The sequence below is a fragment of the Pseudopipra pipra genome, chromosome 24 (assembly GCF_036250125.1).
Source record: "Pseudopipra pipra isolate bDixPip1 chromosome 24, bDixPip1.hap1, whole genome shotgun sequence".
In the NCBI taxonomy this organism is placed as follows: Eukaryota; Metazoa; Chordata; class Aves; order Passeriformes; family Pipridae; genus Pseudopipra; species Pseudopipra pipra.
Genome location: NC_087572.1, coordinates 6,831,741 through 6,848,322, shown reverse-complemented (window position 1 = coordinate 6,848,322; position 16,582 = coordinate 6,831,741). Strand labels below are relative to the sequence as shown.

The 16,582-nt window shown below is 53.1% G+C and overlaps 2 protein-coding genes across 7 annotated transcripts in view; one reads left to right on the top strand and one right to left on the bottom strand.

Annotated features, from left to right (window-relative positions):
- EYA3 (EYA transcriptional coactivator and phosphatase 3) overlaps window positions 1-11,186 on the top strand; it is a 56,283-nt gene extending 45,097 nt beyond the window's left edge. For all 5 annotated transcript variants that reach the window (XM_064634915.1, XM_064634913.1, XM_064634912.1 and 2 more), the window contains 8 exons: window positions 1,178-1,261; window positions 1,966-2,055; window positions 3,426-3,484; window positions 4,357-4,514; window positions 6,080-6,194; window positions 6,547-6,668; window positions 6,906-7,006; window positions 7,859-11,186. In XM_064634915.1, the coding sequence (XP_064490985.1) occupies window positions 1,178-1,261; window positions 1,966-2,055; window positions 3,426-3,484; window positions 4,357-4,514; window positions 6,080-6,194; window positions 6,547-6,668; window positions 6,906-7,006; window positions 7,859-7,939 (810 nt within the window). In that variant the 3' untranslated portion in view covers window positions 7,940-11,186. The remainder of the gene's footprint in view (window positions 1-1,177; window positions 1,262-1,965; window positions 2,056-3,425; window positions 3,485-4,356; window positions 4,515-6,079; window positions 6,195-6,546; window positions 6,669-6,905; window positions 7,007-7,858) is intronic.
- Window positions 11,187-12,136: 950 nt separating this feature from the next.
- XKR8 (XK related 8) lies at window positions 12,137-15,100 on the bottom strand. 2 transcript variants are annotated; one of them, XM_064634926.1, is made up of 3 exons: window positions 14,727-15,100; window positions 13,760-13,937; window positions 12,137-13,103 (listed from the first exon to the last, which is right to left on the bottom strand). In XM_064634926.1, the coding sequence occupies exons 1-3, from the start codon at window positions 15,020-15,022 to the stop codon at window positions 12,444-12,446; spliced, it is 1,134 nt and encodes a 377-aa protein (XP_064490996.1). In that variant the 5' UTR covers window positions 15,023-15,100; the 3' UTR covers window positions 12,137-12,443. The 2 variants fall into 2 exon arrangements, with proteins under 2 accessions (XP_064490996.1, XP_064490995.1); XM_064634925.1 differs by having other exon boundaries at window positions 12,137-13,183; window positions 13,760-13,956; window positions 14,727-15,099.
- Between the last annotated feature and the right edge of the window lie 1,482 nt (window positions 15,101-16,582).

Sequence of the window (16,582 nt, the reverse complement as noted above, 5' to 3'; positions counted from 1 at the left end):
TGAGAACTGGCTCAAATGAGTTCTCCTTTTGTGCTTGACAAGCATCACTTAAATGGGTCTTGAAATCTTAGTGGTGTCAATGAGGAGACATCTGGGTGTCTCCAGTCTAGCCACATGCTCAGAGCAGGGCTGTCCCCAGCACTGGAGCCATGGCTTTGTCCACCTGAGTCATGAGAACCTCTAAGGCTGGCATCCTGTACCTAGACAGTGAGATCCTGTACCAAGTGATCTTTCCCAAGAGTACTGTGCCAACTGGGGGAAGGAGGTTTTCTGTCTCCAAGTGGAATCTCCCAGCCTAGAAATTTCCCCTTCTTTTTCCATGGCAGTTTTCCATCTGCCACTACTGAGAAGTATTTGTGTCCATCATCTTTGCAGTTCCCTCTCAAATAGTTGTGGTCTGCTGTTAGATCTCCCTTAGTCTCCTCTTTGCCGAGCTAATCCCTCCCAGCTCCCTCAGCCTCTCCTCTGGGCTGCTGACCATCTTGACAGCCTTTTGCTGGCAGCTCTCCTTTTTCCTCACAGACCCCTGGAACTGGGGATGCAATCTGGGGTAACCTTCCCAGTGCCAAGTAGGGTGAGACAGCACCTTCTGTCTCTTAGCCTGGCACACGTGGCACACTCCAGCACGTAGGTCATCTCATCCATAGGGAGAGAGTGCTGCTGGCTCGTACTTGTGTCCACTCTGCCCTCCAGCTCCTTCAGCCTGGACCAGGTTATTCCACCCCACATGTTGGCCCAGTTCTCCAGTTTATCAAAGTCTCTCTGTACTGACACTGCCATTCCTCAGAGCAGCCCATCACTTTATGTATAACAAAGATTTGTCTGGCAAACATCAAGGTCATGTACCCGCTGCTCTTCAGATCACTTCTACCTCAGCAGGGCTCTAAAGTTCATTAGCACTCTAAGCTTTTGCTTTTGTAACTATAAAAGCAAGAGAAGCTTTTGACATAGTTTGACCGAGAGAGCTTTAGTCTGAGTATGTACTCCTGTGGCAGTATATAAACTCCACTGCAAAAAATTGCAGAGTTGAATGTGTTCAGCCTGTAAGAGAAGTGGTGTTCATACTTGTTAAAAGCATACTGCAGCTAAGCACAAAATTACCCTTAAAACTGGCTCTTTTACTGTACTTCAGTGCCTGGAATATCTCAGCTCTGACCTTCTTTTGTTCTCTCTGCAGCGGGTGTTTCTCTGGGACTTGGATGAGACCATCATCATCTTCCATTCACTTCTCACAGGGTCTTATGCTCAAAAATATGGCAAGGTAATACTGTCTTTTCGATGGGAAAAACCCCAAACATTTCTGTCTTGCAGAATTAAATGTTAATCTTGGAAAAGGAACAGAAAAATACATTTAGTTTTAAATATATAAGGTGATACTTTTAACTTGTTGGCAGTTTGGGGCAGAGAAAGAATGTTAAATTTGGCTTTATACAGAGCTAGGAGATGGACATCACCAACACTTCCCTTCTGACAATGCAAGTCCTAAAATGTCAAACTGTATCCTCACTGGGAATTACTGAGATCCTGGCACATAGGGAAAGGAAAGGGGGTTTTCTCCTTCAAAATATATTGTAGATTTTTTAATGTTTTGTTCGTGCTGACTGCGAAAATGCATCAGTTCCTCCTGTGCAGCACTGAAGTGTTTTGTTACATTTTGAGTCAATGAACCAGACTGACATTTGGGTCAATCCACCAGAATGTGGATTTTTCTTTTTTTTCAATTGAGTTGTTTAAATATTAGGGAAATTGTAGTTCACGCCATTGATCGTAGCTGGAATTACATCAGATTTGATCACATGAGGCTGAGATGTGGGAGGGGGGATGGAGTTAGGGAATTGGATTTTGGGGCTATCTCAAACCATGACAAGAGTGGAAACAGTGCAGTTTAACCGATGAGAGATTTATGACAATTCCCTTCTGCCTGTACCCACAGTGGATTTACTTCTTCTCTTTGTGTTTTGCCAGGATCCAACTCTAGTGATTGGCTCAGGTCTGTCCATGGAGGAGATGATTTTTGAAGTCGCTGATACTCACTTGTTTTTCAATGACTTGGAGGTACTCATGGCAAAGGCAGAACTCTGTGTTACCATGTTTGAATGACACTGTTTGTGAGGGCTCTTGTACTTCAGAGCCTGTTATTGTTGAAACGTGACAGTCTGACAAAGCTGAAGTGGTTGTAAGCACAACCAAATCAGAGATGCAGTCTTACCTAAGACACAGATTCTGCAGCCTTCTAGTGTCAGGAGCTCTCTCAGGTTCTGCTGGGTTTCTGCTTGAACCGACACAGATAAAAGCAATTATTTCTGCTCTGTCTTGTACTTGCATTCTGGACTGGTGAGTACTTTGCTTCCACTGATCCTGTTTTGAAATAGAGACCAGAGATGTGAGGACGAAATGACCTTGAGGATGTCAGTTCTCAGAGGCTGTGACTAAGCCAAGGACAGAATACAAGAGGTGACATGGGCTGTGTAACAGCTTTGAAGGACGTGCTGCCATAGACAAGTGTGCTGTACACATGGAAGGTCCACAGCACCCTCCCTTTCTTTTTCCTGCAAGCCCCTGCTGCCCTCCCATTGCCACCCTGCTTAGGAAAGCTGAATATGAACACGAAACAGTTAGCTGTAGGTGCATCACTGATGCACATCATGGGAAAACAAGATGATTTTGTTGATGCAAACAGAGACTTAAATGACATTTCCATTGTGGCTGTGACTACTGGCAGCAGTAAACTTTGACAAGGTGGTCATGAGTTACCTCCCTGCCTCAGGGGAAAAAACAACAAAAACCCCTAAGGAAAACACTTGTACTGGAAAGGGAATTGTTGACATGTTAGCTGAGTCTCAGCCACAACATGTGCTGCAGTAGGTGTTGGTTGGTGGGTTAAATCAGTAGGTTAGTGGGTTAAATCAGCTGCATTAAGCACCAGAGTCATGGCAGTGCCACTACACTGCCATGGCTCCTTCAGGGTTCCTGCTGTGACTCTGCTGACCTGGTGTTGAGAAAATGGAATAGCAATGCTTGACCAGATAATGCAATTTTGGGATATTCTTGGTTTGTTTTGTTTTGCTTTTCTGAAGTGACAGAAGGGTTTCAAATGACAAGTGAACTTTGAGTCCAACCTGTTCAGGGAATGTCAAAGTTCTCTTTTTGCAGACAGGTCAAAATGTCATATAAACATGCTTTTTTCAGCTCTTTCTGGGTCCTAGTGTGGGCAAGGACCTGTAAGAGCTGGGCAGTAAAAGCCAATACTGGCAGATGGAGCTAGTGGAAGTTCTGTGGGTTTTGTGGAGGTGGTGTGGAATGGCTTGTTGCTGTTGGGAAGTGTGAAGGGATTGGTTTATATCACAGTTTTTTTAATCTGCAAATTTTAGTATGTTTCTGAATTACCACAGTGTGACTCTATTTTTGTTTTTTTCCTTTAATAGGAGTGTGACCAGGTACACATAGAAGATGTGGCATCTGATGACAATGGCCAAGATCTAAGGTGTTGTACTGACAAATGCAGGAAATGTATTGCTGATGTAATTGGGTGTTGTGGGGACTTGACACCCAGATAGAATTAAGGGAGGGAGGTCAGCTTTGTGCAGAAACCTGGCAAACGGTGTTTGTTTGCTGGGGGCTGTTTCTTTGAAGACCTACAAAGCATTAAGAGTTTTGAAATTAGATTGTGAATTACATTGTCCACAGTTGAATGCTGCCTCTGTGTTCAATGACATATTGAGGAATGGAGAACCTGCACTCCAGATCTCATGATGACAAGGTTGGATGGATCTCTGAGTAACCTGCTCTAGTGAAAGGTGTCCCTGCCTATGGCAGGGGTTTAGAATGAGATAATCTTGAAGGTCTTGTTCAACCTAAACCATTCTGTGAGTCCATGATCATCTGAGAAATGCCTGTCAGGGAGTAAGAAATACAGGGAAAGTGATGAAGCAGGACTTGTTTCCTGCAGTCATAAGCTGGTGAAGCAGCTCATCTGCTTGTGGAGCTGCAACTGTGATGGAAAGGCACAGATGTTGTGTTTAGAGGATACTGTGCTGGAGTTTATCATTGCAGGATGAGAAAGAGGCCAGTAGGAAGGATGCTCCATATCGCAGAGGAGTGAGCAGCCAAAGGGCAAAGGAGAGTTTTGTAGTGGAGAATGTGAAGGGAATTGTATGAGTGTAGCAGTTCAGAGCCAGCAGCAGCTGTAGTTGGATATCAGTGTGTTCCTGTAGGAGCTGGGCTCTGTTCTCCAGGTGCCCTGGTGCCTGTGCAGTTCCTCTCCCAGGTATTTTTTGGCTGCTGTCAGCGATGTTGCAAACACTGCAGGAGTTCTGCTGTTGTGGCCCAGCTAACACATCTACTTTCCTGCAACAGCAACTACAACTTCTCCACGGATGGGTTCAGTGGCTCAGGAAGCAACACAAACCACAGCTCCTCGGTTGGTGTGCAGGGAGTGGACTGGATGAGGAAACTGGCCTTCCGCTACCGCAGGGTACGCGAGATCTACAACAAATACAAGGCTGATGTTGGAGGTGAGTGTCACCTGCACCGAGGTCTGAACAGATCTTGTAGGGCCAGACTCTGTCCTTCCTCAGAGTTTTGGCTTTTCTGAATGTGTGGACATGAGAAGTAAACCATTCTCCCAGTGCTAACTGGGATCAAATTTCCATGGAATCCAAGAGAGTACATCTTCCAAAACTGAACAGCATGCTAGTGCAGGCTGTGAGTTATCATGGAGATAGGGATGGTCAGTCAGTCCTGGAGCTAACAAAGTTGTAGTGCATATAGTGTCCCTTTGCTAATTTAGTATGAAAGGTTGCCTGGCATTCTGCTCAGGACAGGTCTGAATGACTCACTTGCCCTTCTTCTCAGGAGGTGTCATTCATGTCTTCACAAAGTCTGCTTTTTGTCATGTCATTGTCAGGAAACACAGTGGTCACCCCTGGGCTGTTGGGTCCACGGTCTGACATGACATCTCTATCTTTTCACAGTATCACTTAAAACCTTTCAGTTTTGCTTCCTTTCCAGCTCCAAAGCAGTCATAATGATGCAAACCACAGTGAGCAAATGGAGATGAGTTTTCTGTTTAGTCTGAATCTTGGCATTGCTGTCCCTGGAAAAGGGATGTTGCTGGAGCAGCTCACCCTGCAGGGTGACTCGGCCTGGTGGGTTGTGGATTTGGGTACCCTTTGCCTACACAAAAAAAACCACTTGATAGATCATTTTGTTGGACAAATGTTCTAAAAACCAGGTGTTCAAAACTACAGCTTTCAGCCCGTCAGTGTAAGTCTGCAGTTCAGTGTGCTGGAGCTACCTGATTTCTGGCAGGGATCAGACCATGATTCCGTAATTTGCATGTGGGAAACCTGGATGCAGAGTTTTTCAGGACCTGTGTAAAGCCCCATGGTAAAGCAGCTGTGGGTGCAGCCTGCTGTGGGTCCTTCCATGGCCTCAGTGCAGGGGACTTGTGCACTACAGGACTGGAATGAGGGAGCTCGTACGTCACGGCTGGAAGGGAGGTGCAGGCTCCATGTGCTCCTTTCTTGTTGTGTTTACTAATAGCAGCAAGTTTGACTGTATGGACTCCATTTCTGGCTGCTTTTAATTCAAAACTGGAGGCTTGTAGAAAAGTATATCGAAAAGAGATTACAAACACGGGAATAAAAAAAAAGGAGGGCAGTTTAAAAAAGATGCATAAAAGGGGTTAAAGTGGAAAGGGTCCTTGGGAAGAATGATGTCAGAGGGGGTGACTGGAGGAGTTCTTTCCCCTGCTCTATGGCCTTGGACCCCTGCTGCTGTGAGTGCTTTGTATGAGAGAAGTGCATTTGATTGCCTGTATCCTGAGAAATCTTTGAAATAATCGGAGAAAAGCATCTGCCCAGTTCCCCACAGTCAGACTCCTGGATGGATGTCTGGGCTCATCCATGTCACTGGAAGCTGGTTTCTCTTGCTGCTTCAAGACAGACAGTCCAGCTTCCAGAGGCCTTCAGTTCTGTGTTATTTATTGCAGAGCAGGCAGCTGGTGCATTGGGGGACAGCTCTCTCCGTGTCAGACTTGCCAGCTCAGCTGGGCAAACACATGTTCCTTACCTTCCAGGCCTGCTTAGCCCGCAGAAGAGGGAAGCTCTCCAGCGACTGAGGACTGATATAGAAGTGCTAACAGATTCCTGGCTAGAAACTGCATTAAAGTCCCTGCTGCTCATCCAGTCCAGGTATGGAACCTGGAAGTGTGTGTGTGGCCTTCGCAGCCCTTGGGTTCACGTGCAGCACTGCTGCTGAGAGGCAAAGTGTCTGACTGCAAGAACTCCATCCCTGAGCACCCTTTAGGATTTCTTTGCTGCAACACCTGTAGTTAGGAAGGTCCCCATGCTCACCAAATCACTTTTCTGCCAGAGAATTCTTCCAGAAGTAAACAAGCAAAAATCATGAAACCTTGGCCTAAAAAGCCTCCTGAGAGCAGGACAGCAAAGCATGTGGCACTTGGGAAAGCCAAGCAGGCTGCCTGGAGCAGCCGTGGCACCGGTGGCTACAGATGTGCAGTAACAAGTGTTTTTCTTCTTTTAGAAAAAACTGTGAGAACATCCTGATCACAACCACCCAACTGATGCCAGCTCTTGCCAAAGTTCTCCTGTATGGATTGGGCGAAGTGTTTCCCATTGAAAATATTTATAGTGCTACAAAAATAGGTAAGGGGTTGTGCCAAGTCTCTGGCACTGCAGCGTGTGCTGGGGATTAGCAGAGAGTTTTACATGGGAAGTGCCATTTCATGCTGTGGTCCAGCTGGTCATGGCTTCTGGCTCAGGAGCTAAACTGGGTGTTATCCCCTCCCAGTAAGACAAGAATGTGTTTCTGGAAGGAAGAGACCTGTTCAGACTCCCGTTTCTCTCTGCCTAAGGCTCCTCAACACTGGGTTGTGTTGGCAGGTAAAGAGAGCTGCTTCGAGAGGATCGTGTCGCGGTTTGGGAAGAAGGTCACCTACGTGGTGATCGGGGACGGGCGCGACGAGGAGGTGGCAGCCAAGCAGGTGGGTCTGACTGCAGAGGTGGCTGGGGGGCAATACAAAGGGAAGTCACTGCAGCAGGCTTTGCCTGCAGGGACTCTTGTTCCAAGGCTGAACAATTCAGGCTGGGGCAGCCAGGGGCAAGAGATCTTCCACATGTTAAGATGGGCTGTTTTCTGGCTCTTGGGGGTTTAAAGTTTCTGTTTTACTGCTGTTTACGATTGCATATGTCCCTGTAAGCAGTGTCTTGGTGTACCACATTGGATGTAGCATGTTCAGAGGTTGGACTCAGTGATCTTGGAGGTCTCTTACACCCTGGATGATTCTGTGCCCTGATCATAGCCTGTGGCTATCAGGATAATGCAGTTTCTCAGGAGCACAGAGGAGTCAGGGCTCAGCGGCAGCAGCACATCATTAGCACCTGCTAATTAGCACTAATAGCACCTGCTATTAGTCTGGATTACAAACAAGGAGCAGTTTGATTGATTTGGACAGGCCTAGATGAGTTGTTCAGTTGTGCTAATTAACAACAGTGAAGTGCACGGACGACTGTCAGGACCTTGTCTGCAGGCTTCACACGTTCTGCCATGTGCCAGAGCTGCCACCTGTGCAGGTTCCCTGGGAGCCCTGGGCAGGCATTCCTGGATTCAGCAGCAGCTCACAGCCAAGGTTTTTATTGTGAGCAGCTGACAGTCAGTGCTGGTGCCTGTCATATACAGATGTGCAGATAAGATACAGATGTGCAGGTGGCCAATATCCATCCTGAGTGTGGTGTGCTCAGAACCACCACACTGCACAGCCCTGCAGGTGTACCCTGGCTGCTTCCACCTCATCTGAAAATCCCTGATAAACTTGACTGTCCTCTCTTTGTCACAGCACAACATGCCGTTCTGGAGGATCACAAATCACGCCGACCTCGTGTCCCTTCACCAAGCCCTTGAGTTAGACTTCCTGTAAGAAGCTGGAGCAGAGGCGAGACTGCAGCTCCTGTGAGCTCTCTCCGTCACTGGAGAGGCAGAAATCTCACACATTTGAGGACTCACTTTTCAGCTTGATGAAGAAAACATACCTGATGCAAAATCTACAGTGGAACATGACAGCAGGTCATTCCTCAGGAGTCCTGCCAAGTCCCAGAGGTGTCCTGCAAAGGAGCCCTAGACTCAGCAGGGCTACAGCTTGTCTGCCAGAAGGGACTTACAGAGCCAGCTGAATGCTTCTGGCAGGTGTCTCCAGAGGGAGGGGCCATACAACAGCAGAAGTATTTGTAAGAGCCTCTCCTTTCTATTCAGCTTAGTTGTAGAACCCAAGTACACATAAAACCTTATTTTTATAGGAAAACGCTGATGGCAGAGCTGAACCTTCCTTGTTTTGCAAAGCCGAAGAGCTATGTTTTTTTTCATGGGAAATATTAATGAAAATGTCAAAAATACCTCTATTGCTGTAAAATGTGTCCTCTCTCCTTTCCTGGGTGTTCAAAGCAGTTAATTTATTACAATGTCCTTATTTCCTCAATGTGGGATTACTGGAAAACAGAAAAATAAGGGAACGCTTCTGGGATATGTGGTTCCTTGTAGAGGCAAATGTTGGTGTTCTGAGTTTATCTTGGTGGCTTCTAGTCAAATATGTGCACAAGTCCTGTTAGCCAGCAGGAGACCATTGGATTCCAGCCTTGGCCCGGACTGTAGATCCCACAGATTTTCCCTGTAAAGGAAAATGAAACCGGCTGTGAACATCAGGTATGGCAGACTGCTCAGATGTGAACAGAGTCCTCACCTGGACTAGGAATAATCTAATTCCTAAATCCTCATGAATGTTACAGAGAAGGCTCTGGCTATGGTTGTTAACCTTCACCTCTGCATTCCTGACTCCGTGTGTGAGAAAAAGCTCCTTTTAGTAGAATCAGATTCAGTTTTCTTATATTCTTCTTTGCATTAGCCTAAATACATAATGAGAAACAAATGCCTTGTTAAGAGGGACTTAATTTTCTAAGACACTGTGACTTGGCAGCCTGGAGCACACTAGCCTTGAGAGGAATGGCAATGCTGATTTTTCTGCCACTGTCTCAGAAAAGAGACTGGAGCCAGTGACCTGCAGCTCCCCTGGCAAGGAACAGGCAACTGGGGACTGGGGCTGGCATAGGGGCTGGTTTTGTGCCAGGTCAGGCTGTGTTTGGTGGCATCTGCCTCCCCCTGCACCCCGATGGCACCAGATCAGCAGGTGCTTGGGGTTCCTGCCCTGAGGACGGGTGTGTGCTGCACCCCAGCCAGACCTGTGGCTGCACCCAGACCCCTCCAGATTGCTGGTCCCAGCCCCACGTCACCTGTCTGGGACCCACAGGGGACTGGGCTGAAAGTCTGTCACTGCAGGGGGGACACTGACCCACTCGCTGTGCCCACACAAGGGATGTATTTGCTGCATTCCTTCCATGGCATTAATTAGTGAGGGATATTTCCATCAGTGCAGGCTCCGCTGTGCCCTGGGAACGTCTGTTCCTGGGCCATCTCCAGTGACCACTGGGGAGAAGGTGCCTAGAGCCAGGGGTTTGGATCCCCAGTGCTTAGGGAGTGGACCCAGGAGCTCTGTTTCATATTGTCCTAGCTCCTAGCTCCAGTTTCCTTTTTTTTTTTTTTTTTAATTAAATTGGAATCAAAGGAGATTCTTTTTCCAAGGTGGTCACAGGAGTCGGGAGTGATCAGCTTTCCATCCAGCTCCTTGTCAGGTGTTGGCCTTTTGCTCTGATCCCAGATGGATACTGGGTCTGCATATTTCCCCAGGAGCTCTGCAGCAGGAACACACTGTTATGTGGGAGCTGCTGCCCATGAGCAGCAGGACCACTCACCCCATGAGGGGAATCTGAGGACAGGTGTCTGCTGCGGGTGTCACTGGGCAGCTCAGCAGAGGGGGAGGTGTTTGGCTGCCTTTGGGGCTGCTGGCCCAGGAGAGCCCTGGGGCTGTGCTGGAGGTGTTAGCAGCAGGTTTGGAGAGGGGAGCAGGAGTCCCCAGGGATGTTCTCTGTACCAGATGGAGAGCTCAGGTGTGTTACCACCTATTCCAGGCAGCTGGAGCAGCTCCAGCTCCATGACTGCTGGGTCCACAGATCCAGTTCCTCTGGGGTCCCTGTGAAGTGTGTTACTGTGCCAGCCAGAGCTGTGCCGAGGAGCAGGCCCGTTGCTCCCAGGGTTGGAAATATCACCAGAGGATCAGGACTTACCTGGAGTCACAGAAGAGTCTGTGTGGGATCCTGAACATCCCTCAGTGAGTCCCAGTCCATCCAAAGGTCTCCTGTAAGCAGGCTTGGGAGCTGTCCCAAGCTGTGCAGCAGCCTGTTGGGAGCACGTCTTGTACTCTGGCTGGCTAAGCTTTGGGATTAAAACCTGTGCCTTAACCTCCCACCACTGGCATGGCCAAGTAGCCCCTTTACTTTGCTCCCGTGGGAAGCAGCTGGTGAGAGCTGTGCTGGGGAGGGGCTGGGTTTGCCCAGGCATTCTCAATGGGTGCTGGGCCTGTGGGCCTGAGCCACCTGGCAGCTGGCTGTGCTTTTTGTTTGTTTACTTCCAAATGTTTTAAGGAAATTTTAAGATGTTGGTAAAATTTTAGCTGAGCGTGGAACTTGCAGCCACTGACATTTCATACTGATATTTATACGATGTTTCCTTGAATGTATGTAAAGTACTTTTATAACAGGAGGTTGATGGTACATTTCTGTGTTTGTTACTAAAGGGTGACCTGGCTATTTTATTTTTTTCCTCTGTTGGCTGAATTTAAGCCTTTTCCTGTCTCTCATGAGGCAGAAACAGCACCTCTATCCAAGTATTGATTTTTCTCCTGTCTCTGTCACCAGTTCAGCTACAGCCAGGTAGGCTAATGGAAGAGCAAACCCAAACACCTGAAGGACAGTCAGCCTGTGGGCCTGGGGCACCTGAGCTCACCTGGGTGCTGCCAGCCTCCCCTGCAGCTTCACCACAGCCACGGAGGCTTTAAAAACCACCTGATCCACTAATATTTGCTGCCTCTGAGAGCCCCGGGGGAGGTGTCTGTGCTGGCAGTGGTGGGCAGGACCCCTGGAGTCCAGAGCAGCCCTTGCAGTGCTATAAGGGGTGAGTCCTGGGCACTGCTGGCTGTGGGGTCTCTGCCTGTTCATGGTCTGTAATGGGAACTGTTCTATGAACTGGAAAAAAAAATAATAAAGTCTTTATTTTCTATAGTGACTGCTTCAGCTTGTTTTCTGCCCCCGTGTCAGTCCCTGCCCCTGTGACAGCCTGAGCCAGGCTTGGTGGCACTGGCAGGTTACAATGCAGCCTCTGGGGAGTCCTGGGGAGCCAGTGGGGCAGGGACTGGCTCCTGGGCTCTGCTGAGGTGCCCAGGGCAGGCACACAGTGCTCCCTGAACAAACCTTCCCTTCCCATTTTTTTTGCACAAGGCCATCAAACACCCCTCCTCCCAGCCTGTGCTGCAGAGCTGCTGGCCTTGGCCACGGGCTGATTGTAGGAGCAGCTGTGAAACAGAGTTCAGCTGCTCCTCCAGCTGTATCCTGCTGCCTTCCCTGGGATGGGGTTCCCCTCCTAGGCTGGGTCCTGCTGGGGGGGAGTGATGGAGGCAAGGGGAAGGGGCCTGGAGTCAATGCTTTGGGCAACCAGGACATGCCACAGCTGCCAACTGGGCCACAGCAAAAGAGGCAGAGGCTGCTCTGGGGCCTGCTTGGGTTTTGGCATGAATCTCGGGACCGCCCTGCCTGGGAGCTGGGTGGGTGTCTGTGCCCAGGTGGCAGCACAGCCCCACACTGACCACATGCACAGCCACCTATGGCTGAGAACTGCCCATGGCCAACTGCAGCCTGGCTATGGCATTAGGAACACTGCCCAAGGTGTGGTGGTGGGAATGGCAGCCAAGGGAGCACGAGGTGTCCATAATAAGCCAGAAGCACCAAGCCACCCTGCAGCCACTCTGTCAGCACAGGCCTCCTTCCCATCTCTCCCCAAACATGGTGATAACAGGTGAGCTTTGACCTTGATATCAAAACTAACACACAAAGGAAGAAAACTCTGTCTGGAAACAAAGGTCAGATAGCCACAGCCATGGAGGAAACGAGCTCCCACATCCCTGCGCAGCAACAGCAGCAGCAGGCACAGGAGAGGCACAGAGAGAACAAACCAGTGCTCTTGGGGTTTTTCTTCTGAACAAGCTAATAATAAATAACAAGGAAAGCTGACACAGCACTGCACCCATGCTGGACCTGCCACATGCCACAATGTGCTGGACCTGCCACAAACACCGTGGCTTTCCTTGAGGGTGCAGCCATGGGAGCCATGCTGTGTGCCATGGGACTCCTTGGGCATTTCCATATCATCCCTCATTCCTGCCAGGTCTCTCCAGCTGCCCAAAACAACAGCCTGGGAGAGCAGAACCAGGACCACAACTAACAAATAGACCTCCCCTGCATGTCCCTTTGGAGGAGCTGCCCTCAGGCAGCAGACTCGAGGGCAGCAGCCCCATTCAGGAAGCGCTGCCGTGCCAGCTGGGAGACAGAGAACTGGATCTGGGCCAGGCACTGCATCCGCCTGTTCACAAGGTCCGGCTCAGAGAACGAGCGAAACTCCAGCTCATCACTCCCTCCATCGGCATCCACCTCGTCATAGCCACCCTCCTGCTGCACCTGCCTGTTGGGGTGCAGCCACTTGTAGTAGGTGACCCTCAGCCCCAGTCCCAGCAGGTAGCAGGGCAGGGCGGCAGAGACCACTGGGAGGAGATACCAGTGGTCCTCAGAGGGGGCCTGGCCCCAGAGCCAGGAGAGGGCCAGCAGTGTACTGTCCACCAGGATGAAGCTGTGGTAGATGATGCTGCGGTGCAGCGTCCTCCCCTGCGCCACGTTGAACCAGCTGAAGTAGAGGATCACGGCCACCATGGCCCGGTAAAGCTGCTCAGGGCCAGGTGATTCCATGAAGTTTGTGCCCTGCAGGCTGACCCAGAGGAACATGGCCAGCCACACGATTGGGAAGTGGACAGCCACGCCATAGGGCCAGAGCAGGGCGAAGAGGGCAACTGCCAGGACGCGGGGACAGATGAGGAAGAGGTTCCACAGGAAGTAGATGATGGAGGAGCCCCGGCTCAGCTCGTACTTGTCCTGCAAGAAGGAGCGCAGGGACTGGTGGTAGTCCAGCAGAGACCAGGACACACACAGGAGCGCAGTGCCAATCCCCAGGCCTGCAAACAGAGTTGGAGATGCTGAGGGGAGACCAGACAGGGCCCAGCCTGGCTCAAACCTTCCCCTGCCCGGTGCTGCTACAAGGAGCTTCCCCCCCCGCTCACTGAGCTGCTGCTGCCAGGGTCAGAGCCTCAGCACCCCTCTCTCCCTCAGCCTTCTGCCCTCCACGAGGAGGAGGTTGGTGCTGGCCTTGCCCAGAAGGTGGAGAAGAAGCGCTGGGACTGAGTAGCCCTGCAGAGCCCACACAGGCAGGCCTGTGCTCCACCTACACCCACATTGGCATCTCCCTGCTCCCCAGCCTGACCCTCAGCCTCTCCTGGGGCACGTAAGGAAATGACCACAGTGGTCACAGCTCCAATCCTCCCACCCTGAGCCCAGCACGGTCCACTGCAGCATGTGAGTGCAGGACAGGGGTTCAGCCTCCTGTGTAACACGGGAGCAGAATGACCCTTCAAGCAAGTGTCCTGTGGGGTCCTGCAGCCCCCAAACAGCCCATCCGGTCTGTCCCATCCAAGCCCACTCTGACCCCAAGCCTGCACCCCCACAGCTCTCCACCCTGGCCCCAGACCCCTCACCCTGGGAGATCTCAGCCTTGTTTGTCTGAAGGATAATGTAGAGGAGCAGGGTGAGCTGCGGGGTGTTCTCGAGGAAGGTCTCGAAGAGCCGCAGCATGCTGATGTCATGGGAGAGGAAGGCCATGTGTCTCTGCTCCTCCTCCTCCTCTGCTTTTGCCCAGCACACCTTCCAGCCCACCTTCAGAGCATGGAGGCACCTGTGTGGGGACCCAGCCAGTGGTGAGGGGCCACACAAGCCCCTCGGTCCTCACGCTGCCCTGGCAGGACAACAAGCCCCTCCAATTTATACCCAAACCCCTCCTTCCCCCTCCCCAAACCAGGCACCACAGGAGCCACGCGATGCCCAGCCACGCGTGAAGTGTCAAACAGGGAACTGCCCTCAGAGGACCTGCCAGGATCGTTTCCTGCCCCCGGGAGGGCAGGCCCCGCCGCGCCCCCCCAACTCCCGGGAGCGCCAAGGCCCAGACGAGAATCCGGGGCCCCGCTCCGCTTGGTCGGAGGGCCCCGGCGGCGGCGACAGCACCGGGAGACAAGAGCTGAGCCGGGGGAGCTTCAGCTGGAGGGACAGAGGCGGCTCCGCCGCGGGGCTGGGCCGAACCGCTCTGCCCGGGAGCCCCTCGGCCCCCCCGGGGCACCGCTCACCCCACCCCGGGCAGGCCGGCAGCTGCAGGGGGCCGGGACCCTCGTCCTCCCCTGCCGGAGCAGAGTGAGGGGCAGCCGGGGGGGGTGAGGGGAGGCTGGGGCGGAGCGGGGATGATGCCCGGGGGTGGGCAGGGGGGGTGCCCGGGGGTGGGCAGGGGGGGTGCCCGGGGGATGCCCGGGGGTGGGTAGGGGGGGTGCCCGGGGGTGGGCAGGGGGGGTGCCCGGGGGTGGGCAGGGGGGGTGCCCGGAGGATGCCCGGGGGTGGGCAGGGGGGGTGCCCGAGGGATGCCCGAGGCCGCGGGAAGCCGGCGCGGGGCTGCCATACCTGAAGAGGAAGCCGAGCTGCAGGAGGTGCAAGGCGGCGAGCAGCGCGGCGGGCACGGCGGGACGCAGCGCGGGCGGGTCGGAGCGCAGCCAGAGCCAGCTGCAGGCCTGGGCGGCGGCCGAGGCGGCGGCGAGCAGCGACAGCGACAGCGCGGCCCAGCCCAGCTGCCCGCGCCGCACGTACTCCGCCGCCACCCACCCGTCCATGAACAGATCCAGCGCCGCCGCCGCCGTCCCCGCCGCCGCCAGCGCCAACTGCAGCGGCCCGAACCGCGGCGGGGCGGCCCGGGGGGACATGGACAGCGGGACCCGCCCGGCAGCGGCACCGGGACCGGGACCGGCCCCGGCACGGACCGCACCGCACCCCGCGCGGGCCCCGCCCCCGCCGGCCCCGCCCCCTCTCTCTGTCCCGCCCCTCGTGGCCCCGCCCCCTCTCTCTGTCCCGCCCCTCATGGCCCCGCCCCCTCTCTCTGTCCCGCCCCGCCCTCTGTCCCGCCCCTCGTGGCCCCGCCCCCTCTCTCTGTCCTGCCCCGCCCTCTGTCCCGCCCCTCACGGCCCCGCTCCCGCCGAAGCCCCGGCCCGGCCCGGCAGAGCCTCCTCGGCCCCTCCAGGGAAGCGGCATCTCCTGGCTGCGGTTCTGCTACACCGAGGCCAAGCCGCCCCCAGCCCCGCACTCGCGTGTTCCCCCCGGAACCCCGGCTCCCCGCGGGGCCGCCGTGACACGCAGCCCAGGCCCGCCGGGGCTGAGTGGGGTGGGGGTGCCGGGGGTTCGGAGCACGGCCCTCCGCTGTGTCCGGCTGTGCTCCCCAGCCCTGCCGCTCCACGGCCCCTCCCCCGGGGGGGCCGGGACACGGGGGATGACCTGTGGGGCAGCCGCGGCAGGACGGGCTGGAGCTCCGGTCCAGCCAGAACAGCATCACGCAGAGCTGGGGGGTCCCTGCCTTCACCCGCCCTCAGCGCGGGCAGCACAGCGCTGTTTTATCCAATTGCACAACTGCTCTCTTTACTGCAAGCACTTCCGTACACCTTCACTTCTAAAAATGGTCAGGAATTCCTAACCTGCACACTTCCTACAAAAAGAAAATTACAGTACTTTTGGCTTCCAGATCTGATGGACTCCATAGTGAGATGTTAACCAGTAACACACCTACTACACGGTTTAGCACCACAGGCTACAGCTGGGCCACAGAACCCGAGCAGGACACAGATTTGCCCCAGCAGTAACCTCAGGAGCAGAGACCCCAGGTCCCCCAGGCAGCTCCACGGATGTGTCCACAGGGAACAACCGCTTTTGCAAAACAAAGTCAATTCACCAGCTCCAGGCAACAGAAACCCCATGACCTGCAGCTCCCATAGCACAGAGATCCTACCAGCCCCTGAGCCCTCTGCCCCAGCCCTGGCTGCATGTGCAGCTATTCCAGCAGTCCCTGGGCACTTGGCAGGCAGCAATCAAAGGACAGGGCAGCAATCTGTGTGCAGCACAGCACAGAACAGCAGCTCTCACCTGTAAGTGCAGTTCAGTGTCTCAGCGGTTCAGCTTGAAAGATCTGGGTCCTGCTTTTCAGCAACACCTTCACAAAGCGGAAAGCTGTGTGGTTCCTTCTGTGGGAACAGCTACATTACACACCTGAAATGCTCCTAAACATTATGAACTCTTGAAGTGCTCTCATTACAAGTACAAAACAATTGCCAGAAGGCAGGTCTGTTTGAATTTCCTATGACAGGAAGCTCACCATGACTGAGGGACAATATGGTGTTGCAGTCGCTTGCAGCCTCCCTGAACAAGGCAGAGTTTGCAGAAAAACAGGAAACACAAATCTCTTATCTCCACCCCGATCCATCTAGAGTATCAACCTA

What these genes read in the sequence shown, in the direction of transcription:
- XKR8 (XM_064634925.1), bottom strand. Translation starts at nt 15,022, where the DNA reads ATGTCCCCCCGGGCCGCCCCGCCGCGGTTCGGGCCGCTGCAGTTGGCG. An exon ending in CAGCTCGGCTTCCTCTTCAG is followed by an intron (nt 13,957 to 14,726) that starts GTATGGCAGCCC and finishes GTCCCCACACAG; the next exon opens with GTGCCTCCATGCTCTGAAGG. An exon ending in CAAGGCTGAGATCTCCCAGG is followed by an intron (nt 13,184 to 13,759) that starts GTGAGGGGTCTG and finishes CTCTGTTTGCAG; the next exon opens with GCCTGGGGATTGGCACTGCG.